The sequence below is a fragment of the Haematobia irritans genome, chromosome 4 (genome assembly GCF_050003625.1).
Source record: "Haematobia irritans isolate KBUSLIRL chromosome 4, ASM5000362v1, whole genome shotgun sequence".
NCBI lineage: Eukaryota > Metazoa > Arthropoda > Insecta > Diptera > Muscidae > Haematobia > Haematobia irritans.
This window is the reverse complement of record NC_134400.1, coordinates 222,535,887-222,562,870: the sequence shown is the minus strand read 5'-3', so window position 1 is coordinate 222,562,870 and position 26,984 is coordinate 222,535,887. Positions and strand designations below refer to the sequence as shown.

Sequence of the window (26,984 nt, the reverse complement as noted above, 5' to 3'; positions counted from 1 at the left end):
AGAAACGGAACCAATAACAGGTTGGCTGATAAGTCCCCGGTCTAACAAAGAAAAACAAATTTTTTTGTCAAAATCCGTTTTTATTATTCAACATAGTTCCCTTCAAGAGCGATACAACGATTATAACGACCTTCCAATTTTTGATAACATTTTGGTAGTACTCCTTCGGTTTTGCCTCAAAATAGGCCTCAGTTTCGGCGATCACCTCTTCATTGCAGCCAAATTTTTTCCCTGCGAGCATCCTTTTGAGGTTTGAGAACAAGAAAAAGTCCCTGGGTCCAGATCTGGAGAATACGGTGGGTGTGGAAGCAATTCGAAGCCCAATTAATGAATTTTTGCCATAGTTCTCAATGACTTGTGGCACGGTGCGTTGTCTTGGTGGACCAACACTTTTTTCTTCTTCATATGGGGCCGTTTTGCCGCGATTTCGACCTTCAAACGTCCCAATAACGCCATATAATAGTCACTGTTGATGGTTTTTCCCTTCACAAGATAATCGATAAAAATTATTCCATGCGCTTCCCAAAAAACAGAGGTCATTACTTTGCCAGCGAACTTTTGAGTTTTTCCACGCTTCGGAGACGGTTCACCGGTTGCTGTCCACTCAGCCGACTGTCGATTGGACTCAGGAGTGTAATGATGGAGCCATGTTTCATCCATTGTCACATATCGACGGAAAAACTCGGGTGTATTACAATTAACAGTTAATTGACTTACAGAGGTCAAATTTTGACACGAATCATTTGAAGGTTGGTACTATATAAAAATAATATGCATTTAATACTAGCGACGCCATCTATGTGTCAGACCGGGGACTTATCAGCCAACCTGTTATAATAAGTTGACTAAAAAATCATATTGGAGGAATACGAACCGCTATAAGATTAGTTGCGCAACTAATCTCACACACAAATCAAGTACGAAAAACTCCAACTTGAAAGGTATTGTGTCTTAAATGTATACTTTCTTCAATTCTCTGCTCTTTTTGACTGGGAATATCTAATACCAAATTCATTAGAGTGAATAAAAAAATATTTGGAAATGTGTATGATTTGTATATTTAATTGAAAAGGCAAAATATCACCTTTTCAGGTTCTTTTGTAAAAATTTCAGAACTTTCCACAAACAGATCAGAGTTGCATATGATGTTGATGAATGTGTGTGATAAATGAATGTGAACTACTTTCAATGTTTTCATCCATATTTAATACAAAATTAATATATTACATAGAAATAGGAACACACCTAACTGTTATTTGTATTTAACTATTTTCTATTTAAATTTTGAATAACAATAAGATATATAAATTTAAACAAAACAAAAAATACCTTCTATATTTTCAAAGAATGTTTCATTCGATTAGTAGATCATCCGCCATATTCTTGCCTATTGCATATGTTACACTCCAATAAGTACCATCGAAATTAGGAGATTTTTTTGATATTATTGCTAAACGATTTGTTCCTGATGTAATTTCTCCAGGTGTCGTTGATCCGCAGAGAGTTTTTAGCAATTTCTCTGTACCATCAGGCATAATGTCGAACAGTTTTACGTTATCCAAGTGGCAATTTATCTCAGGGCCCATATTGAATGCTGGGAAAATAAAAAACGGATGTGTTCAATATTACGACAAGCCACAAGTTCGCACCGTTCGCTCTATACTTTTATGCGTACAAAATGTCTGTGTTTTTGAAAAAGACCTTAGAGTGTGGTGTACGCTAAGTATTGTCTGCGTTAATTTAAAATAAATGTGTCATTCACATCACATTAATAGTAACCCAGCGAAAAAAGCGTCACTAAAAAAGTAGTGAACATATCCACCGTTCCAACAGCCATTGCACTGAATTTGCATCACTTATTAAGGTGTGATGCGAATTAAGTGTTTTGGATGTGAATTAAAAATGTTTGTGTTTTGCCAAATAAATAATTTTCATATTTTGTATGATTTTTAATGCATTCTAATGCTTGTCTGAAACGTTTGAACTCAAATATTTTCAAAAAGAAAAAAAAAAATAAAGCAAGCAAGTTATAAACAAGTATATACGGTCGTAAGTTCAGCCGAACCCTCCACCATGGATTGCGTAGAAAGTTCTACTAAAGACCGTCATCCACAATCGATATACTTGGGTGTGCTAATCATAAGCGTAGGAAGGCCTCTGGGGAGGGGGCTTAGACCCCCCAGAAAAATTTTAGCCCCCCCCAGAATTTGAAACTCTATTTATGATTTTCCATTTTTCAATAAATGTCAATAGTTTTTTTAATTTTTATAAAAATTAAACAAGTATATACAATCGCACAAATTTCCGCTAAAGACTTTCATGAACAATCGAATTACTTGGGTTGTGGTAGCAGTTGCCGATGGCAATGTTTGAAGTCAGATATTTATGAAATAAAGCTGTGGTTGAACTTATGATTGATTTATTTTAGTCAATTTAATTAAAAAATAGTAATTGATATTAAAACTATTCTTTCATAAATTAATATCTTAATAATGCTGCGAAAAAGCGTTGCCAAAAAAGTAGTGAAAATGTTCTTTTTTGGTCTAGAAGTGGTGCAAAATTGGCGGAGAAGCAATGAATGTAATATGAGCTTGTCATAGGACAAATGTCCACCGTTTCAACAGCTGCTGCAATGAATTTGCATCACTTCTTAAGGTGAGATCCGAATTCAGTGTTTTGAATGTGAATTAAAAAATGTTTTCCCAAATAAATAATTTTTATATTGTTTTTATGATTTTTAATGCATTCTGACGCTTGTTTGAAACGTTTTTCCTGGAATAATTTCCAAAATTATCGATTTTTCTATAATGGATTTAGCAGTTTTGTGGCAAAATTTGAATAATTTGTACCAATTTATTTATTCTTACTCCTTTTTTAAACTATTTGAAAAAAAAGAAAACAAAAAATTACACATTAAAATATGAAAAAAAAAAATTAAGTAAAAAAACTTCCTGTGTAGTTAAAATAATTGAGGACATTTTTGGAAGTACTTTTAAAGTTGTTCCTTTAGAACAACTCACAATTTTTTTGCTGGGAAAAGTGTGGAACTACTTTTAGTTGCTTTATTATAAATTGTTTGTCGAGTTATTTTGATGTCTAATTTTTTATTCAATTTTATGAATTAAAACATTAATTGAACCTATAAGTTCAGTCTATAAATTTTAGCTAGGGGGGCTATAGCCCCCCCTAGGAAAATTGTCTAGCTACGCTAATGGTGCTAATACATGCCGATGACCTTGCCATTGTATGCGCTTTACAGACTATCTATTATTCCGGACGACAGTGTTCGTGTCGAACATATCCCACATATTGGACACATTGTAAGTGAAGTCCGAAGGCATAGTCGATACTTCTGCATGTTTATGGGATCGATAACACATTTGCCGATTATTTGGACATCGCCGACAAGTGGTATCGATTCGACACCCTGTAAGGTTAGGTTAGGTTATGTGGCAGCCCGATGTATCAGGCTCACTTAGACTATTCAATCCATTGTGACACCACAGTGGTGAACTTCTCTCTTATCACTGAGTGCTGCCCGATTCCATGTTAAGCTCAATGACAAGGGACCTCCTTTTTATAGCCGAGTCCGAACGGCGTTCCACATTCCAGTGAAACCACTTAGAGAAGCTTTGAAACCCTCAGAAATGTCACAAGCATTACTGAGGTGGGATAATCCACCGCTGAAAAATTTCTTGGTGTTCGGTCGTAGCAGGAATCGAACCCACGACCTTGTGTATGCAAGGCGGGCATGCTAACCATTGCACCACGGTGGCTCCCACCCTGTAAGGTTCTTTACAAACACCGACATTCCGTCCGGAATAACAGATAGTCTGTAAAGCGCATTACAACTTCTTAACGTCGTTCTCTAAATTGTAAGTTAGTCCATACGTGGTATATATTAGACAAAACAGATTAAATACGTATATAATTCAGTTCTTGACCCGGTATTTGGTATATAGGGAAGTCTTTTAATAATTACCAACGGGAATGAAATATGGGAGTCGCTTTATAAGAGGGTTATATACAATTACGAACCGATATGGACCAATTATTGTATGATTGGGGATAGTTTTATCTGGGGCCTATGGTTGTTAGCCCGTCATGGTTGTTAGCGGCAATATACCAGCACAATATAAAAATTTCAACCGAATCGGATGAATTTTGCTCTTCCAAGAGGCTCCGCAAGGCAAATCGGTTTATATGGGGGCTATATGTAATTATGGACCGATGTGGAACATCATGTACCAAATTTCAGCCGGATCGGATGAAGTTTGTTTCTCTTAGAGGATCCGAAAGCCAAATCTGGGGATCGGTTTATATGGGGGCTATATATAGTTATGGGCCGATATGGACCAATTTTTGCATGGTTGTTAGAGACCATATACGAACACCAAGTACCAAATTTTAACCAGATCGGATGAAATATGCCTATCTTAGAGGCACCGCAAGCCAAATCTGGGGGTCCGTTAATATACACGGATGAAAAAGACTGTTTTTCATATGTTTGGCTATAAACATTATATGTTTGGAACACAAATTTTTAAACACAATATTTTTGAGTGCAAGCATATAATGTTCATAAACTAGCATAACATGTTTGGGACATATATGTTAATATGTTAGAACATATTATGTTTGGGACATAAAATGTTTGTAAATATAATATGCTTGGATGCAAACATATATTAATTTAGAAATAGCCTATAAACATATATGTGTTTAGTAGCTTGGAGCGCTATTTAACAGGGAGCAATATTGAATTAAGTTGGTGGTTGTTGCTTGTTATTACAAAATTAACATTTTATTTTTCCTTGGGCAATTGATCAGCTACTTCTTTGACCCTTACAAACTGTGTGGTCCGCTGTTCGAATCCCCGTCCGGCAAAAGATAAAATTAAAATAAAAAAATCATACAATTGAATAATTTCTTCTACAATGTTTGTATTACAGAAAAAGGTGCTAAGAACTAAAAAATCTCGTGGAAGTGAGAAAGATGTGGGGGAATATACAATTGGGCAGAAACAAAATTTTGAGCATTCAGGTCGAAAACCTATGTTGTTAGCACCTATATTACCTGTTTATTTTCATAATTCATTATGATTGTAAATATATAAATAAATAAATAAAATTTTGAGCACAATATTGTTTGGGAGAATTTTTTTAAGCATATAATATTTTTGGGTGCAAAATGCTTCCAAACATATTATATGTTCACAAAATAACATATTGTTTTTTGGAAGACAACATTATTGAATTTGGATGCAAAAATACAAAATGTTTGGAACTTTGACTACCCAAACATATATTGTTTAGACCAATATGCTTTCAAACATATTATATATTGGAAGAGATAAAACATATAAATGTTTGGGCAATACCCAAAAATGTATATGCTTGAAGCAAAATATGTTTGGGAGTATATGTTACAAAAGCGATTTTTTGTGAGCGTGTACGTAAAAAAAATGGCCCATTTGCAATACCATCCGACCTATATCAATAACAACTACTTGTGTCAAGTTTCAAGTCGATAGCTTGTTTCGTTCGGAAGTTTGCGTGATTTCAACAGACGGACGAACGAACAAACGGAATGACACAGTTAATATACCCCCCATCCTATGGTGGAGGGTATAAAAATTGAATTAAAAGAACTTCATGTGTGATTAAAATGAAGAACATCTTTAGGTGGACATTTTTGAAAGTGTTCTTAAAGTTGTGACTTGAGAACAAACCAATTTTTTTTGCTGGGCTGTCGTATCGATGATGTCGTCAAACATTAATTATGTATTGGACAATTTGCGGGATTTTACTCGATAGTTGGATAGCGATAACGGCTCATTATGCGACCGATATTTTATACCCAACAAATGTCTATTATCTCTATTTTTGCGATATTTTTAATTGAAATTACAATTTCACATTCTTTTATTATACCCTCCACCATAGGATGGAGGTATATTAACTTTGTCATTCCGTTTGTAACACATCGAAATATTGCTCTAAGACCCCATAAAGTATATATATTCTGGGTCGTGGTGAAATTCTGAGCCGATCTGAGCATGTCCGTCCGTCCGTCTGTTGAAATCACGCTAACTTCCGAACGAAACAAGCTATCGACTTGAAACTTGGCACCAGTAGTTGTTATTGCTGTAGGTCGGATGGTATTGCAAATGGGCCATATCGGTCCACTTTTACGTATAGCCCCCATATAAACGGACCCCCAAATTTGGCTTGCGATTGCTCTAAGAGAAGCAAATTTCATCCGATCCGGCTGAAATTTGGTACATGGTGTTAGTATATGGTCTCTAACAACCATGCAAAAATTGGTCCACATCGGTCTATAATTATATATAGCCCCCATATAAACCGATCCCCCGATTTGGCTTGCGGAGCCTCTAAGAGAAGCAAATTTCATCCGATCCGGCTGAAATTTGGTACATGGTATTAGTATATGTTCTCTAATGACCATGCAAAAATTGGTCCACATCGACCCATAATTACATATAGCCCCCATATAAGCCGATCCCCAGATTTGATCATGGTTGCAACTCGAGCCAAAAATAATCTACCAAAATTTTATTTTTATAGAAAACATTGTCAAAATGTTATTTCTATAGCAAATTTTGACAAAATTTTATTTCTATAGAAAATTTTGTCAAAATTTTATTTCTATAGAAAATTTTGTCAAAATTTTACTTCTATAGAAAATGTTGTCAAAATTTTATTTCTATAGAAACTTTAAACTTAATTATATACGTATTTAATCAGCCCTTTTGTAGTTTAATATATACCACGTATGGACTTTGTGGTATATATTACGTTGTTAGGAAGTTTTATGATACCTTACCATCGGTTTCAATAGAAGTTCCTACGCAATCCATGGTGGAGGGTACATAAGCTTCGGCCTGGCCGAACTTAGGGCCGTATATACTTGTTTTGTCTTATTCATTTTGTAACCAACGGTTCCATGTTTGAAATCAAATAAACTTTTTTTGTGTGTATTCCATTGATGAGTCTATAGTATTTGTATAGGAAATAATGTCACTTTACTTACATTTAAATTCAAGAGTTATAACATTGGGTGATGGCACTGAGATATTCCAACGACATTCTGAATAATTTCGATCATTTGTGTATGGAGGGCTTTGTATGAAACCTTGATCGAATTGGAACGTACCACCGCAGCCTGGAGTCAATTTTCGATTGCTCGTTGTATATGTGAATGCAATCATAACGAAATTCGTTGCTTCAATGCGAACAGCATTTGTCGTTGTAAAAACCGTATCATAATCATACATGCTAGTACAATTGCCGACATAAATCGTTTTGTTTGTTTTCAAGTCACTTATCTTAAAAAAAGAAGAAAAAAAAATAAGTGTCCCCATTTTATGAAGACATCATTCACAAAACTTACCCTGAAATACAAACGTCCACAATTATAATTTATGAGATACCTAAATCTTATGTAAAAATTCAAATAGTATTGTTCGCCAACCACAATTGTGTCATTACAAAGAATGCTTCTATCGTTTTTAATATTTACCAGATATATTTGGCCATTGAGTGAGGTATAGGTACGATTACATTCTAATTAGAAATAAGTAAAATACAAATAATTAAAAACAATAAAATGTAAACAGTATTTGAAACCCAATATGTATCATGGGCGATGGAGCTGCTGCCATTACAAACACATTGCCAATGAGTCAGAAGACATTATTATCGATTGTTTATATTTTGCTCTCATTAAAAATATATGGCAAAGCTGTATTATGGAGTCGAAAACGATATGTCCACTAGAAGTGCTTACCGGGATTCAAGTATTGCTAGAGATCCATGGGAAACGGAACTTTTATGCAAACCTCACGAAAATGTCTATTGCATGTCAATAATGCAGTTTTGTCATAGAATTTTTATGGGAGAAATCGATAACATCGTCATAACGAAAATTTCGCTAGCAAAAGTGTCTAAGTGTTTCTTGTGTGTAGCAAGCAATCCGCAAGAGCTGAATACAGTCCATTATGTGTGAAACCAATATTTCATTTAATTTCTTTTGGATGTTGATTTGTATAGAATTGTCTCAACCTATTATTATATTATGCAAAAAAGCTAGCCATTGATACATACTGTATTCTCCATATCTCCCATATCGTATACTTACTTTCACTTTCTTCTATAATTGCCTCAAATCCTTTTCCCTCTATACTGGCATCGCTATGGAATGTGATTTCTAAGGATCCTGGTACTAGCATAGTGATAGGTATCGAATAATTGGTAATGTGGCCACAAATTTCATATTGTTTCTTTACAGTTTTGATGACTATATAGTCCAAACATTTGCCCGTAGTTTGGGATGAATTTTGTATATCGGCAAAATTGAAGTGGATTTGCATTAGCATTTGAAATTCAAAGCGCCAAGTGCAGTGAACATTTGGTTTATAGTTGGTCAGGGTTATATTTTGAGGGAAAGCCAAAACAAATCTCTGAAAATGTCGGTATCAAATAAGCTTTCGCAATTTTAGATTAGATGTGCAAACTTACCTCATCCTTCTCTAAATGTTTCTCCATCAATGCGCCACATATACTTTGCTCCATTGTTAAGACAATCTCAAAACTATACTGACCCAATTGTCTGGCCATAAATTTCAATGAGGCATCTCCATATGAAGAGATGTAGGATGTATTTGTGCCAGAACAAAATTTTCCCATGGAAGTTTCGGTTATAATAGCACTATCGAACAGTTCCATGGTGTTGCAAAGGTTCTCAGAACATTCGGCTAGGGGATTTCGTTTACACGCCTTGGTCTCATTGTTGATTTGTATTTTTTTCATATCGACACGTATGCGATAGCCTTTGGGGGCATTGAGATGATAGATACACATATACTCTTGTCCAGCCTCGATTTTAAAGTTTCGTGCCAGATGAACGGGGGAGTTTCCATCGGTGAGGAAGATACGCTCATTGCAATTGGGTAAGAAAATGATGGTAGCTTGAAAACCTTTGCCTGAATTAGAGAAATCAGAAACGGAATTAATTACCGCTTGGTGGTGATCTACGCTGACAGTGGGAGGATTAGCGGTGAGGTTGCCAGAAAGCTTCTTGATGAGTTTTTCCGTCTGGATGACACTACCCACATAAATGCTGACATGGTCATAGGTCTTCTCCATATCGAAGTATTTGAAGCGTATGGCTATGGAGTGGTCGTCCGGGGCCGTGACATGCCAAATGCAATTCATGTCATCAGCATATTTGTCCAGTGTCTCATGTTTTTGCGGCCATATAGTCGTGTACGAGGTTGTAACATTGCCACCGCATGTGTCGAAGCTGAACTCTAGCGAATACGTCAAAGAAGCATGGGAATCAAAATGAAGTCTCAAGTACATATAGGATCTCTCCTCAAATTCATCCTCACAATGTTTGCCACCCTCTTCCTCTTCTCCCTGGGAATTACGACGATATACGGTAAAACCGAACCTGCAATCGTATTGTAGACTCACAAATACATGAGCTGAGGTTCGTATCCCTCTGACGTTGATTAGCGCACGACTATCACTGGACTGGAAAACATAATCACATTGGACACGCTGGTCACGCCAGCCAAATGCCGCTGGGGTCACAATTCTCTGCAATTCAGAGGTTACATTGAGCACCGCCGAACAGGACTTGTTCACAAAGAATGAGAATCCATCGGCAGTTACATTTTCATTGGTGCGAAATATAACCTGCATGCGGGACGAAGAGGAGTTGTGAGTAGGCGGAAAATGGCGTCCACAATAGCGAGCATCCGGTATCCAAAGACCATCCTCATCGTGTTGAATTTCCAAGTAATCCTTGGTACAATTTGGTGAATCTTCCAAGAAGAAGCGACCAAAGAAGTGCACTTGTGGATAGTATCCAGGTTGAGTATTGAAAATCCAGGAACATTCGATGTTATTTTCATAGGTCTCCTTGGTAATTTCTACCATGCTAGTACCTTGAATAATTTTGGTCTCACTACCACAGGTAACAGTCTTAACAGCTTGCATAGAAAATTGGGTCTTTGTGTTACTGTAATTGGCAGCTTGGTAGGCTATGTATGTGATGGTATTTTGGAATGTGTAATCATCCAGAGCTCCATAGTTATCTTTGCATATTCTCTTTTCATTCTCATCGCCCATCGTCCATCGACTTTCCTTCACGACCATGAATTCCCGTTCACAGGAATCGCTAAATGTGAAATTCCCCCTCAGTTTGTATTCCAGATCTCTACGACCTGAGAAGAACGGCTTTAGAACAAACCAAACACACAAAATAGGACCATAGTTATTGTCTGTTATTGCAGGTTGTTCAATGTGGAAGTTATTGCTCAGAGTAAATTTACCCCCACAGGAGTGGCGTTTATAGGTCATTGTGAGCTTTCTTATGCGATCGGTATTTGTCTGAATTATTTGCCAGAATCCCGAGGCTTGTGACAGTGGTTGAAGTTTTTCTGTTACATTCTCCCGATAATTGATGACAACGAAATTATCGCGGAATGTCAATGGAGAAAATATTTGTATAGTCCTGTTGGGATGGAATGTGGTGAAGGTACTGATATTGAAAACCAAAGTTTCACCATCGTTTGATTTAATCTGAGATCGGCAAAAGTAATTTTGGCTAAACGGAGGCTGCCAATCTTGTATATCAATACTGCCATCTCCATCCTCAGGACCTATATTAGGTGGGCAAAATGATGTCTCGTTTGAGTAGTAACGTGCTCTGATACTCATCATGGGAGCTGAAACAGTGGGAAGAGACACTGCCACCAGCATGGTGTTATCAGTCGATTTTATCGTAGATGTTGGATCGAAGTTATTGGCATCGAATGTAGTGATGGTCGAGAGCATCTCATGGTCATTGTAAATCGTGAAAAGCGGAGTTCGCCTAGAAAAAAGAAAAACAAAGCCTAATTAATATGCGAATATAGAATGTGTTTTTTTTTAGAAGTGTAAGGAAAGACTCCTGATGAAATCTAACTGATCACGAAAATACATTGTTAAAAGCTATGAATCGCCGACTAGGACAAACGGTGTCTCCCTGACACAGGCCATGAGAAGATATTGTTACAAAGAGATGGTCGAGAAGCGTAATGTATTAACATTCGAAATTTCATTGGCCAAGGGGTCATGATAAGTTTTTCCATTTTTCACTCGTCGACACATGATGGAGTATATCAATCGACAACTTTCTAAGGGGGTAATGCCGGGAATGGTGGGAGAAAATGTTGATTACTTCTGTATCAACTGCTTTGATGGGGTTACCATGACAGCTGATTGGGAATCTCAACCTCATAGAGTCGTTGATTTTGACACTATGGTTACATATGGCTCATCTTGGAATACCCATAAGTGTAGATCCAGGATCACCTGCCACTATCATTTTTGTTGACCTTTACTTTAGACCAATGTACACGAGCCTTATTTCACTGTCAAATGTTTATGAAATAGTGAATTTATGATTGCCAATCACGCGATAGTTCTGATGAGGATCTTATTAGTCCGCGCGCAGCATCAATAGTTTTGGTAGTAATGGAAACTTTTGGACGACAAGGCTCGTCCAAACCTCGTGATATGAGCAAAAGATCTACAGAAGGTTGAGAGAATTCCCAATTGAGAGTTTTGTGCAACAGTGGGTGGTCTATGAAAAGGAAAACATTTTATGGACTGTCCTGTGCAGGAAAATTAATAGGTAAGTCAGTACGATATCTGACTTGAGTTCTGGCGAATCGGTCCCAACGTGTTGCAATGGTTAGCGGTTTCACCGTAATATGAAATACAATTCCGACACGGAGGTCCCTTATCATAGATCTAAATAAGGAATTGGGCTCAGCGATAAGAACACCACCGTGGAATTACAATGAACTGATTAGTCTAATTGAGTCTTATTAATGCGTTTCCACAATATCTTTTTAGCCTAACCCACGTGAATCCTACTGACCGCTCTCACTAGACCTTCCAAGATGGTACTACCAACATTTAAAGCCCAAGTCGTGTCACAGAAAGGTTCTTGTGGCGCTAGCCTTCCCACTTTTTCGAAAACATGAGAGACATTTTGTGGAAAGTCATAGACGAAAATACCGTACTTACCCCGTACCATTTGTTGACTTAAAATCATCCATATTCAAAAACTCCAAGCGAATCCTTAAGCCTTTGGTAACTTTGATTCTCCAACGGCAATGCATAGAGAAATACGTTCTTGTAGGGAGGTGCATAGTCAAGTGTCCAGAATCGCCAGTTATGTCTTGCATACAGGTGCCACTCAGATAATTATATTTGATGGAAAAACCATGGTGTTGGGTATTCTTGGCGAAGGTATGGAATCTCACTATGGTCTTACTGACATCCAAATCTATTTGAGTGCCTTTTGTAGTATTGCCGTAGACATATGAAGGTGGTATGACTACATTGTCCATCCCAGATATGGGTATAATTTCCAAATAGTCTTGAGACTTGGGCTGGTTGGCATCAAAGGGCAGGTCCATGTCTTGAATAATTAAGCGAATCTTTCGTTCAACAGGCAATGAAATGACATAATCACACTGACTAAACGATGGATAAGCACCCGTATGTGGATAGCCTGGTGACATTATGGAACCACTATTGCTGTTGTATGACCCCCCACATTTTACAATGGATATTTTGGCCTTGAAACCCATTCTTGGTTCTGAAATATCGGTCAAATAGCGCATGTAGAGAATATTTTGCGTTGTCGCCGTGGGATCGGGTTTATGGCAGAACTTCCCCATTTTTCGACCCAAAGATGTTCCGCCGTCCACTAACTCTATAAATTCCCGATCACAAAATTTTGAATTCATATCAAATCGATCTACGAATTCCACCTTTATAAGTTCACCCACTGGAGCCAACACCCTCCACTCGCACTCGGTGTGTGGTTGTGGTACATTTGGATAATTCGGTGAGCTTATATTAATAGTGGATGCTTCAGGAATCAGACGAAATTCCTCATTGCAATCGGAAAATTCACGGTAAGTGATATCCCACAGCTTCGGTCGAAAACGGGCTACAGAGTGGAAGTAGTATTTAATGGTGACGTAGTTGGAGGTTGAATTCATACGGATTTGTGTAACATTTGGAGGATTACAGATCTTTCCAGGGCGCAAAAGTGGAGCATCCGAATCGAGACCATCATATACCACAACGTAGGCCATACAATCATGAATGTTTCCAGTACTGACTGTTTCATAGTCGAATTGCAGCATTATTCTTTTGCCTGGTTTCACAGTAATATGCCACACACATTCATCTTCAAAGAGAAGTTTGCGTCCATCGATGACGCCTACAGACTGGGTTATATTAGAACCACATCTTGGGGAAATTGAAACGCTAAAGCCAGTTTTATTCACAGCAGAATCTGATACAAAATTAAACTTAAGATTTGGCGTTCCATGAATTTCAGGGAATGGACGCCCTAGCGGTATATCGCATAGTTTTTCCATTTCATGCCAGTGTATCATGTCCGTTGAGGTGGAGATTTGCAAGTAGTCTGAGGAACAGTGAACACTTGTTTCGAGATTTACCTCCATAAGGTAGGCAAACAAATGAAAGTGTGGATCAGCTGATTGAATGATCCAATCACATGATAGATTTGGTTCATAGCCATTAGGATAATTTGGAGAACGAATAGTCATTGTAGCATTATATGCGAGCATCTTTTCCGTATGGCATGTGGATGTCGTCGTATTTGTATGTATTGCGCTGGAATCAGTTATGTTCCACTTAATGGAAAAGTAAGCGTGCTTTTCGGGATTTGTTTTAAAGTAGACAACATTTGAACTGGAAATGAAGCGGAAAGGTGATGGAAATATTGGTATTTCTAAAGCAGATTCATCAAAACCATCGAAAAGCTAAAGAGAGAGGAAATAATTAAAAATTTAATTCATTCAAGTAATTTTTCAATCCAAATATCACTCATATAAAATAATTGAATCAATTAATTTGTGAAATGAATGTATTTAACTCAGAATTTTTACGTTTAAGCAAATTCAATTAAAACTTAATTGGATCCATTAAATGATACAAGCAAAACAAAAATATTAAATTTTCTGAGTACCTTCAATCCCTCTCTGTAGTGATTGAAATGGAGAGCTATGAATTGTCCTCTTTCAATTAGAATACGCCAGGCAAATGGTTCATCCTCCAAACGAAGGAGAGATACTGGTGGTGAATCTATACTCCCATAGGTCTTATTTACAATTTCGTTTAGATGAGCTAAGATAAAAATTGATATTTATGTTCATTTAGTGAACTGTTTGACAGCTTTTTTGAAAAACTTTCGTACTTTTAATAAAGAATATATGAAAAAGAAGAATGTTTCGCCTACTTACCATAGTTCCATTTCAATTTAAAACCTTTACCCGTACTATCCTGCGAGCTATGGAATCGTATCCACAATGATTCGAATGAAGTTACGGGTTCCTCGGGTATTTGATTGCCACAGAAAACACCCAGCAGTTTGCTGCGAGACGATGCTCTTATCTCCAAGTAATCTTCATTACAGCGGTCACTTGTTGGTAGATCAAGTTCTTCAATGTCTATTTGAAGAGTATTTCCCATAGCTACGTTTATTTCCCAGGTGCAATCCACATTCGATGGATATGAAGCTGGATAGTAGGGTGATACGAGTGTACCACGAGCCATCTTTAGATTGCCTCCACATGAATGTTGGACGGTTGAGAATGTGGCTTTAAAATTAATATGGCCTGCTACAAGTTGCAACGAGGATGTCTCAAACGTCAAATGATTTTGTGGCATTTCACACATATATATAGGTTCGTTTCCTCTCGGTTGGTCGTCAGCATAGTTTTTCACATACTGAAAGGTTGAAATGAAATTGGTTGATGAAAATATAGGGTGTGCTTAGCCGCATCACCTTCTTAGCTAGGAAAATGTTATGGTTGAGTTGAAAATGTTATGTTCTACTGAGAAATGAGCTTAATATATTGACTTCATACATTATGACTACAAATCATTACATTATCATATGTCGAAGTGGTGAGGAGGGGATTTAGGGAGGAGTGGCTGTTTTAAGGACATGCAATCGATGTGTTTGATGATTGGCTCAATTGTATTGTAAAAATTTCGTTTAGGAATTTTATCACTATCTCTTGCAGGACCACTTACCCCTAAACCGTGACCTTCGCATGAACTATTTGTAGGACAAAAACAGTCCCATTCCAATATATTGACATTTATTACGCTCCCTGTAAATAACATCAAATTTTTAACATCAATATCCACAAAGGAAGAAAGAAGAAGAAATATGTTTGATTGTAATGATAATTATTTAGTCACGAAACTATTAATGTCAATTACAAAATTTATTAATAAGCACCAACTTAATTGTTGGTCTGATTAAAAAATCACACTTTTCGGGATCAAATTAAAATTTAATTAAACAAATTTTGTATCACGTGAATTATATGAATTTAAATTCAATAAATATGTTCATTACAACATTAAATCATCAAATGCTTACCCTCAGGTACCGAAAATGTCCATTTACAGCTATCACCAGTATTTGCCACAAGTAGACCCGAATCCGTTTCAATCTTGCCACCACAGTTTTTCGAGAAAGCCATAGAAAATCGTCCGCCTATAAGTGAGGCCTCCGTCATATAGTCAATTGTCGTCCTATTTCCCTTCAGCACTATAAATTTTTTGCCAGACTTACAAATCTGCAGCCTATCAATTATCCCGGTGTCCCCATATTGGGTCATATTTATAAAATTCTTGTTACAGTCACCTTCTGCAGCCATTTGCAAGGAGTTAAAGTAAACACGAATACCCATGGCATCTGGGACAACAACTTCCCATGTACAATTCTGAGCTTGTATTGTATTCTGAGGATAATTGGGAGATGATATCAAACCATAGTGACTTCTCACAAGGCCGCCACATGATGCCTCTTTGGTACTGTAGACAGCGCGAAAGAACTTGGGATTTATATAAGATCCACATTTGTAGTATATGTAGAGATGATTGCGAGAGGAGATCACAGTGTGTGGTGTCCCCAGAGTTGAACATTGTACCATTAGTCTGCGTTTGGAGTCCTTGGTATTCTTCACTATTAATGCATTTGATGTGCAAAAGCGATCGTCTACATCCATATGGAATTCGACTAGGGTGAAAACTATTTGCTTGCCAGCAGGAACTTCTATGTACCATTCGCATTCCATATCCACACTGTAGGGGTAGTTGGGAGATTTTATCGACCCAAATTCCTTGGTGAGTATTTCTCCACATCCGACATGAGCATATTCGGCGTGGAATCCATTTTTTCCCTGGATATAGTCAGTAACGAAATGTATGACCATACGATTACCTTCGGTTACTATGGGATCGGGTAGCGTGGAACATAGTCGCTGTTTTTTTAAGATGTCATCATTTTTCATATCCACAATTTCCACATAGTCAAATGTGCACTCATCCTCGTCTGCGGACATCTCTAAGCTGAAATGGGAAAACGCCAATTGAATTTTGTTATTGGTTCTAGCCTTTATGTCCCATTTACAATTTAACATCTCAGGATATGGTTCGGGGAAATTGGGCGACTCTATTATGCCCTGCATATGATCCAAAGTCATTTGGCAGTTGGTTTCGTAGTCCATTGCAAATTCAGGTGTATCCTTGGAGTAATCGCCCATTATGTATACGATCAAAAGTTGATTGCCAGTGGAGGTCACTTCCAGTTCATATAGTGGAGCCTCAGAGGAACAGTCGAGATGTATTAAAGACTGCGACGATGAACCGCCATCATAAATTTGAAGCCGTTTATTGCGACACAGGTTTAGGATATCTGTAGATGCTGTAACCTTAAGGCGTATAGATGATCCTGGGACAACATTGATGTGCCAGTCACAAACTATATTGGAAGGATCTGTTGAGGAAGTCGTTTCCTCTTCTCGGTGTGGTGTATGTATTGATCCCTTGTACGAGGTTAATTTTCCTCCACAGCCTGTTTCGGTTTGTTGCCATGTTAAATGAAAGCCTTTGTCCTCCACCGAACTGTCAGATGTAAATCTCAAATACAAGCTGTTGCCAAACGAAGGAATTCGCCTTGGAATTTGATCTCCACCATAGCGTCCAATTAGAGGAGAATTGTAGAATTTACCATTTCTATTAAACAAATAAAGAACGCAGATAAATAATCAATTATGACAATCTATTCCAGTATAACTACACTGAAAAAAATATTGACCAAATATGAAAGATTGTGGAACGTTTAGGTCACGCAATTTACACAAATACAAAATGCTCACATTTTTGAATTTGGTCGAAAAGTGAACTTTTTAGATTCTTTTCTAAAAAAAATACAGGCAAAAGTGAGCAAAGGCTTCGAATTCTGTTGCGAAACTAGTGCCACGCATAGAGGCACATTGGGGGCATTTTCAGCAGTGCCAACAAATGAGAGTGCTGCGATTGCCCTGTTTGCTCATTTCAATTTTTTTCAGCCCGCTGAAATTATAGCATTGTTTAGGTTAGTGGCAACATTTTAAAAAGGCTCATTTTGTACAGACAAAATGAAGGCAAAGTATTTATTTATTTTATTATTTTATTTATTTATAACTTAGTTAACTCTCTAATGCCCCATTTTTTTTTGCCAGCTGATTAAATATTCCATGTTAACGACACAAAAGCAAACTAAAGAAGAAAAAATTATACGGTAAAAACAGTTTAACTAAGTTTTCTTTTTATTTAATGTGTGTTAAGGTTAAGGTGTGTTTTACTAAAAGCTTTCTGATTTAATGAAGACCGGGATTGGGCATTAGAGGGTTAACATATAGCAAAAATATAATACAAATTCGTTAGATCATCTTCCGTTCGGAATCAATAGCAAATACCAAAATCCTTAAGGCATGGTCATAATCTTTAGATCCAAGTAAACTTTTTTGAGTAACTAACTCAAAAAAAAAAACAACAAAATATTTTGAGTTAGGAAAATTCAGTTTGAAATACCGGTAGTGATAAAGGACATAAAAACTGACCGGATGCAAATGAGCTGACACGAAGTGTTACCAAGTGTATCTCATAGACGGTTTCGATTCAATTTCGAAATTAACTGGTACAATAAAAATTTGCCCTTTCAATTACTAAAAATTATTTTCACACAACACAAAAATATGAGCATTTGAATTTGTAAACACTACGTCTCGGCCACCTTGTATTTGTATTACCTTATCTCCAATATATCTGACCAATCTGATTCAAGGGTAAAGTTTTGAATGGTCAGTTCTATCTTTTTGCCTAGAGGTGCAGTGATTGTCCAAACACACTCCAAGTTAGCGTCATAAGGGCTAGGCCAATTGGGGCTCTTTATGCTGCCGTACAACCAATTAAAATTACCACCACAATCTGCATTAACGGAAATTAACAAACGAACTAAAATCTCTCTTCTGTATCTGCATACCATGAGAAGTGTTGTGAAATTCATAGCTTCCATAAAATAAATACAGATTTGAATCCACCGCCGCTTGATTGGGGTCCACTAACACCGTAAGTAAATTGTAGTTGAATGTCGCATTGATTTTAACATTTGGCAAGGTATTGCTGAAAAACAGAAAAATTATTTTTTTTATTCGTTCATCTATGTCACTTACTTCTTTAATAAATAATGCGTTCCATCCGAAGAGTTTCCATATATTAGAAGACATGGCTGTGGAATACGAGCCACATAGTTTAAGCTTAATTCTATTACATTTCCTTCAGGAGCTTCAAAAATATATTTGCAATTACTTTTACTGCCAAAGTTCCGGAATGTTCCTTTCTTGCGAGTGTACACTCCACCACAATGTGTTTCAATGAAGCGGTATTCCAAGCGGAAACCTCGAGCTCTTGCTCTGTTTTTCCCACAATGAAATACCAAAGTCATTTTATTGAGTTCTGAATATAACTCCATGGGTGAGGCTTTGTAAAAGCGTCGTTTTTCCGAATAGGATAAATGAACCTATGGAATATAACTGTAAAAATGAATCGTCGATGGGTAGATGTCAGCAGGGGATTCTTACATCAAGGTAGGATTGAGATTCACTTTCAGTTTGGATTCGGGAATCGTCATCCATGGTATCCGTTTGGTGTCCATTCTCTCCACTCAGTGAGATATCTGTGATATTTATTCCGATGAAATGCTCTTCGGGACCATATATATGATAAGTGCAGGTAATATCATTGGGATATGCTTTCGGATAGTTGGGCGATAATATGATGTTCACATCAGGATCCGAATAGTTGAACTCACATACTAAAGAGTACCAAAAATTGATAAGCGAGCAAATTTAAAAAAATAGGACTGAATAGTTTTAGTGAGCTTGAAGTAAGGGGCACCTACTATGCCTAATCTAACATGACGGAGGCCCCGCATCAAAAATTGTGTAATGCAATATTTAATACTTGGGTGAGGTGATTTTTCAGATAATGTTGCAGAGACTAAAAGATTTTGAGGTAAAAAGGAGATACCTTATAATGTCTAGAGACGAAGGTACCTCTATCCGACCAAATTTTCGACAAAGCAAACATCTGTTATATCAAGATATCGTATCTGTTTGAAAGGCATGCATACGCCCAATTCTTTGTGTATAAATTCTGGACTACTACGGATATAGAGGCGGACAAAGCACCCTAATCAATAGGAACTTGGAACAAGATACTCAATTTACCTCGACTATATTTGGCCTTAAAGGAGAACTTTGACTTCGTCTCGTCTAGTAAATTCGTATATCGAATAAGCATAAAATTCGATGATGAGATAACTGGGGCAGGGCTTTTGCCCCCACATCTTGACAAAAGTTTTCCATCTTCAACGGTTTTTCCATCGTATATCTGTAATTTAAAGCAAACCAAAATACACCTATTACCGTTGTATATGTTCCCCTGGGGGGGCTATTACCTCGATTATGTTGAAGAAACAAAAATCCGTATCGAAAATATTCTCGTTTAGAAACTCCCAACGTATTTGGGTATTTGGCGGTTGCTGTATGAGGTACAGACATAAGGGTGAATTACTTGGCCCGATTATTATTCCCGTGGCTTCAGTGAATATTCCACCACAATGAAGCATGGAAGATTCCACTTCATAGTGCAACTGGAAAGAACTGTCAGAGCCAAAGGCATCAGTGTGAAAATGTAATTTGAGTTGATTCGTGGATGTCCTTATGGGTTCCGGTGAAGTACTCTCACAATACTCCTTCAAGAGAAAGTCGGCATCGTAGATCTACAAAAGGAGGAGACATGAGGAATTGACTAAATAAAATTCCCTCACTCAGGCCTACCTTAAACGAATCGCCTGTGCAATTGGCTGTTAATCCCATGGTGATATCAAAGATCCTCAAAACAAAACGATAACCATATGGAGCCGATAGCATCCATTCACAATCTCTATGGGCAGGCATTTTTCCAGGGAATCCTGGAGATCGCAGTATTCCTTCATCGCCAACGTCTAGCTCTCGATCATCGCCACACACATGGGGCTGGGATTTCCATGTCATATGGAAGCCAGGACGGTTGGTGGTATTATCTGAGCGGAACCAAAAGAATAACTGATGCTGGGATGACAAAATTGAACCTCCCAATGGTAAGTTCTTGCCACAAAATCTTCCAATCAATTGCGAAGCCAGTGAGGTACCATCGTGTATTTGCAACCAATCACGACTACATTCGGCATCCTCCTCCAGGTCAAATGATGTGAAAGTTAAATTCAAAATTTGCGAAGGTAAAGTTCGAATAATCCAGGCACACCTCTCGTCTGGTGTATACTCCGTTGCGCCATTTGTTGGATACGACAACTCTCCAGTTGTCTTCCGTTGAACGGTGGCACAAACGCTGCGTAAGATTTCGCAACGTTTTCCCGTACTGCCACGTTGGCAGGAACATTTGAATAGTTTATTTGAAAGGGGTTTGCAGGAAGCTCCATTTTCACAGGGGTTTGGATGGCAACCATCAGCGGTTTCACACAATGCTCCCGAATAACCACTTGGACATAGGCAGCTGGTTCCTCTGCCCGTTAACAAGCAAGTACCATTATTCTGTATCGAAAAGGAAATAAGGCTTAGTGAGCCAGGTATCTTAAGTTAATATTTACCTGGCATATGTGTTGTTCACATGAATTGGAAATGGGCGTGCTATGACATCCAGTTGGTCCGAAACCATGACCGAACATACCATGAGGGCAGGTACAGGTGGCCACATTGGAAATATACTCACATTTGGCTTGTGGATGACAAATTTCCTCTCTATTGCATGAATTTGATTGGGTCAATTCGCAAGAATGGCCATCACCGGTCCAACCTAGGGGACATCTACCGCAATGAAAGGAACCCTTCAAAAAATATGCATGAATATTGGGAGAGTTATGGCCTCTTAGAGTTTCGTTTTACCTCTGTGTTAATACATCGAACTTTCGGCTGTAGGCTACAACCACCATTGTTAATGGAACATTCATCCATATCAATGCATGTTACACCATTACCACTATATCCAATGGGACATGGACCACACTTGAAGCTACCCGGAAGATTAATACACTCACCATGACATGGATTACGTGATGACTCGCATTCATCAACATCGATATCGCATATTAAACTGGCACTAGAATTCGTTGGCGCCGTTGCATTTTTAGTCCATCCTTGATCACAAATACAAGTGTATCCCTGATGATTATTGGCTGGAACACAAACTCCATGACCACACAGACTTTCGGAGGATTGTTTCATGCAAATGGTACTGCGTAGACGACAATGGGTTCCAGAGAAACCCTTAGGGCAGGTACATCTATAATTGGAGGGAATCCATTTCCGATATATTAAGAGCAGGACCAAAATTCTTAAAGGCTCGATAATGGTATCGGTTTTTGCCCTCATCCTTCGTCAACACACAGAAAAAATATGATTACCTCAGATATGTTTAGAGAGCATAATGTTACTTTTCAAGGGGAATATGTAAAATATTTGTCGCAACAATGTTATTTTCTCCCAAATTATGTATCTGATTTTTTGTGACATTAATGTTCCATTCTCTCCGTGTAATGCCAACTTTATGCTCTTGAAACATGCTTAAGGCGATCATATTACTTCTTTGTCTTGCATTCAGTGCCATTTATAAAAGTGTAAAATCCCTGATCATGTTCTTACAGATTATTTCAATGTTGTTGATGTGGTTACCTGTAACCTCCAGGAGTATTGATGCAAATGGCATTATTTTGACATCCCAAATCAGTTCCGGCCCATAAATAGCATTCGTCAATATCCTCCTCACAATTCTTACCCTATAGAAAAATAAATAAATAAAATTGATGTTTGCAATTTTGTAATTTATTGTTTAGTCAGCTAAATAGAGGGTGTTCTTTCGACTGGAGAATAAAGCTGATGTTAGCTGTCGCCTACGATTTTCGTCTCATATCGACTGAAATGTACTTTCACTAAAAATGAAAATAACTTAATAGCCCATACACATTAGGCTCAAAATCTACTAAAAATAGATTTGAAATCCTTTTTTATAAGGCAAATGAAATTCGAAATCTGTCTAAAGTGGATTTTGGAAATATTATGTGAATGAGGTATAAAACCGAATAGAAAAAAATTGACATTTTCGGTTAATGCGAATACGGGGTTTTGATCATCGGTTAACCTGTTCTATTTCCGGCGTACGCATTACAATACATTTTCACAAAGAAAAAGTAACATATGTTTTGGGAAAAATGTACTATGTCTTGCGAAAATTGAACTAAATTGCATTCCAAATTTTGAGATTAATTAACCTAACGACAATTTTCTGACATTTTTGATTTTTAACCACCACTTGCGAAAGGCATCTTTCTCGAAAAGCAAAAATGAACCAATAATAAGGAAACAAATCTTAAGCGCCAGATCATTACCATTTTAATCACTCTGTAGTTAGGGTTAGATTAGGATATATGGGAGGGCTATATCTAAATCTGCAGCGATTTCAACCAAATTTAGCACACTTAAAAATACTCTTTGTGCAAATTTGAAGAAAATCAGGCTGAAGATACGGCTTCTTGGGCCTTGTATGTGCGTATCGGGCGAAAGATATATATGATAGCTACATCTAAATCTGAACCGATCAATTGATCTAAAACCGCGACCTGGACATTGAATATAAAACCACAGTCTAATGCAGGGCATAAATATTAACGGTTTCAATATGCGGATCAATCTGAAAATTTTATGAGCACTTCTGACGTTATATCATACACAAATTTGAAACCGATAAGTGCATTTTTGTAGTTTTTGGTTGTATGATTTAAAAAAAAATTAACTAAGTATTTATCGTACAAAAGTACGATAAGTTCCACAGTGTGGCACATGTTGAAAAAATAAGATGGGCACATTTTCTGTAAAATTTAAACATTTTAAAAGCTTCTGAAATTTTTGTGCGAAATTCAGGTTAAGTAAAATTTTATGTTTCGTTGTTGTATAACTTTTTTAGTTCATGTGCACGCAGAGAACGAATATCTTTCAAGAATATAAATTTATTTCAACAACAAAATTTTATTTTTGAAGGGTGAACATGGAGCATTTTTGTCTCGAAAATTATGTATCTGATTTCGGCAACCATATACAGAAAACCCCACCGTGGTGCAATGGTTAGCATGCCCGCCTTGCACAAGGTCGTGGATTCGATTTCTGCTTCGACCGAACACCAAAAAGTTTTTCAGCGGTGGATTATCCCACCTCAGTAATGCTTGTGACATTTCTGAGGGTTTCAAAGCTTCTCTAAGTGATTTCACTGCAATGTGGAACGCCGTTCGGACTCGGCTATAAAAAGGAGGTCCCTTGTCATTGAGCTTAACATGGAATCGGGCAGCACTCAGTTATAAGAGAGAAGTTCACCAATGTGGTATCACAATGGACTGAATAGTCTAAGTGAGCCTGATATATCGGGCTGCCACCTAACCTAACCTAGAGAAAACAACATTTTTGCTATAAAGATGTTCCATAATCACCGTCCATAATAATGGTGTGATCATATTCCTTCTCTGCATGTACATAAATTAAACCAAATATTATCAAAGCTAAGGAAACTTTCTCATATTGAGGGCAATTTAAAAAATAAAAAATAAAATAAACTCAAAAACTTTAGTTTTACTACTTTACTGCGGGAGTAAATTAAATGTAGTCCCGCAACTTTTTGAGTGTAGATTAATGTTTTTAAAATGCCTCTATATGTGGTACCTATGCGGAATTCAAAACGCTCTCTTATTCACTATTCTATAAATGTCGACTGTACCTTCCATCCTTCGGTGCATTCACAATGATAGCCTTTATAGAGATCATAACAAGTTCCACCATTTTTACAAGGATTTGTTTCTTCAGCACACTCATCTTTGGCCAAAATCTTTTGTAAGGCCCCAATACGAACATTCAAACGACGTATCCGATCGATATTTCTTTCAATTTCAGTTAATAATACAAATTCCGATCGATTGTAATACGAAGATAATTTCTCTGACAAATAATCAATTTCCTTACGAATATTATTCATTTCTACTTCAAGATGCTTTGGTGTGGTTGTTAGAATTTCTGATGTATCCTTAAGACTCTTATCCAATTTTCGTTGTCGTATTTTATCCATGATATCGATATTGTTAATAAGTAGGCTGGAACCATGTGATAGACGTAGATGGATATCCTGATTGTGGGCTGCTTCCAGGATCAGATCTCCTTTTTGTGAAAAAATTTGTGGTTGCCTTGCATACTCTGAGGCAAGGACACATTTGAATGTTAGCACAATAATCGCACAATACAGATGTAAGAAGGACATTTCGCTTAGTTAATTTTCTCTAAATTGTCCTTCTTTATTATTCTTCGATATCCTTTCTTGGTGTTATGAACCCACATTTATATTAGTTGGCACTTTAAACAATTTTTCCTTTTTGGCACCTCTATTCATACAGTTTATTCTCAACGAAATATGATCGCTTTGAAATACGTTATTGCACTTAATACGCTTTGCTCAAATGCAACCGTATTTATAGTAAAGGGGGCGTAAAATTTTCTATGCAATTTTTATGCAAAATAACACACACACACATGAGTATCTAATTATGCATTCGGCATTTTTCTGGTGTAGCCGGCACGAGACTTACAGTGAAAGTAAAACAACCCTTGATGAGCAGATGATTTTGGATCATTATTATCTGCCAAAGCAATGTCATTACATTCCTTGACTATTAGAAGGCCGCATTTATGGGTTTTATAATAATTTCCCACTATGTTATTTTGTCTATGTTTAACAGAGATAAACACAAATTATGAAATGTAGGAAGAAGAATAAATAAGGCCCCATATGAAATGTGAACAAAGGGTCCTCCACTGCCATATGGTGAATAATTTTAATTTTGTTAAAAGTAATGGAAAATAACGAAGTCGATTTTTCGTAATATTGAAACTCGGGTAATCTTCCTTTGGTGTTTTTTTTTTTTAATTTAAATGTCTCACTTTCCTTTAAAGGCAAAATTTTTTAAGAAGTCTTTGGTCCAGACTCATGACAAATAATATAAGAAAAGTGCTATGAAATTAGGTTCGAAAAAGAAGACGCAAAAAAAATGTTTAATAGACGTTTTTATGATTATTGGAAACAAAATTCTTAATCCTTTCTCTACCGAAATAAACCTAATGATAACAAGTAAGGAAAGTCTAAAGTCGGGCGGGGCTGACCATATTATACCCTGCACCACTTTGTAGATTTAAATTTTCGATACCATATCACATCCGTCAAATGTGTTGGGTGCTGAATATATAGAGGTTTGTCCCAAATACATACATTTAGATATCACTCGATCTGGACAGAATTTGATAGACTTCTACAAATACTATAGACTCAAAATTTAAGTCGGCTAATGCACTAGGGTGAAACACAATGATAGTAAAAAAATATGGGAAAGATTTAAATATGAAGCAATTTTAAGGAAACTTCACAAACTTTTATTTATGATTTATCGCTCGATATATATGTATTAGAAGTAGAGGAAAATTAGAGCAATTTTTACAACTTTTGGACTAAGCAGTGGCGATTTTATAAGGAAAATGTTGGTATTTTGACCATTTTTGTCGAAATCAGAAAAACATATATATGGGAGCTATATCTAAATCTGAACCGATTTTAACCAAATTTGGCACGCATAGCAACAATGCTAATTATACTGCCTGTGCAAAATTTCAACTAAATCGGAGTTAAAAATTGGCCTCTGTGGTCATATGAGTGTAAATCGGGCGAAAGCTATATATGGGAGCTATATCTAAATCTGAACCGATTTCAACCAAATTTGACACACATGACTACACTACTAATTGTATTTCTAGTGCAAAATTTCAACCAAATTGGGTCAAAACTCTGGCTTCTAGGACCATATTAGTCAATATCGGGCGAAAGCTATATATGGGAGATATATCTAAATCTGAACCGATTTCAACCAAATTTGGCACGCATAGCTACAATGCTAATTCTACTCCCTGTGCAAAATTTCAATTAAATCGGAGTAAAAGATTGGCCACTGTGGTCATATGAATATAAATCGGGCGAACGATATATATGGGAGCTATATCTAAATCTGAACCGATTTCAACCAAATTTGGCACGCATAGCTACAATGCTAATTCTATTCCCTGTGCAAAATGTCAATTAAATCGGAGTAAAAGATTGGCCACTGTGGTCATATGAGTATAAATCGGGCGAACGATATATATGGGAGCTATATCTAAATCTGAACCGATTTCAATAAAATTTGGCACACTTTACTATAGTACTAATAGTACTCCTAGTGCAAAATTTAAACCAAATTGGGGCAAAACTCTGGCTTCTGGGACCGTATTATTCCATATCGGGCGAAAGATATATATGGGAGCTATATCTAAATCTGAACAGATTCTTCCAAAATCAAAAGGGTTCTATTCTGAGCCAAAACACATACTTGTGCCAAATTTGAAGTCG

General features: G+C 37.0%; 1 protein-coding gene across 1 annotated transcript; it reads right to left on the bottom strand.

The window, feature by feature from the left end:
* Window positions 1-1,034: 1,034 nt before the first annotated feature.
* On the bottom strand, window positions 1,035-24,989 carry LOC142235124 (cubilin homolog). Its single transcript, XM_075306379.1, has 21 exons — window positions 24,282-24,989; window positions 22,193-22,296; window positions 21,407-21,803; window positions 21,112-21,348; window positions 20,303-21,055; window positions 19,921-20,244; window positions 19,691-19,853; window positions 19,043-19,275; window positions 18,635-18,981; window positions 18,445-18,584; window positions 18,212-18,389; window positions 15,514-17,153; window positions 15,159-15,238; window positions 14,363-14,849; window positions 14,089-14,246; window positions 12,105-13,882; window positions 8,541-10,902; window positions 8,161-8,482; window positions 7,414-7,586; window positions 7,054-7,348; window positions 1,035-1,594 (listed from the first exon to the last, which is right to left on the bottom strand). Exons 1-21 carry the CDS (start codon window positions 24,813-24,815, stop codon window positions 1,353-1,355), a joined length of 10,947 nt encoding a protein of 3,648 aa, XP_075162494.1. The 5' UTR covers window positions 24,816-24,989; the 3' UTR covers window positions 1,035-1,352.
* Window positions 24,990-26,984: the final 1,995 nt, after the last annotated feature.

Coding starts and splice junctions, on each gene's coding strand:
- LOC142235124 (XM_075306379.1), bottom strand. CDS start 24,815: ATGTCCTTCTTACATCTGTATTGTGCGATTATTGTGCTAACATTCAAA. Junction 19,276..19,690: donor TAAGGCCAAATATAGTCGAG/GTAAATTGAGTA, acceptor GGTACTCTTTAG/TATGTGAGTTCAACTATTCG. Junction 1,595..7,053: donor TATAACTCTTGAATTTAAAT/GTAAGTAAAGTG, acceptor TTATTTTCCCAG/CATTCAATATGGGCCCTGAG.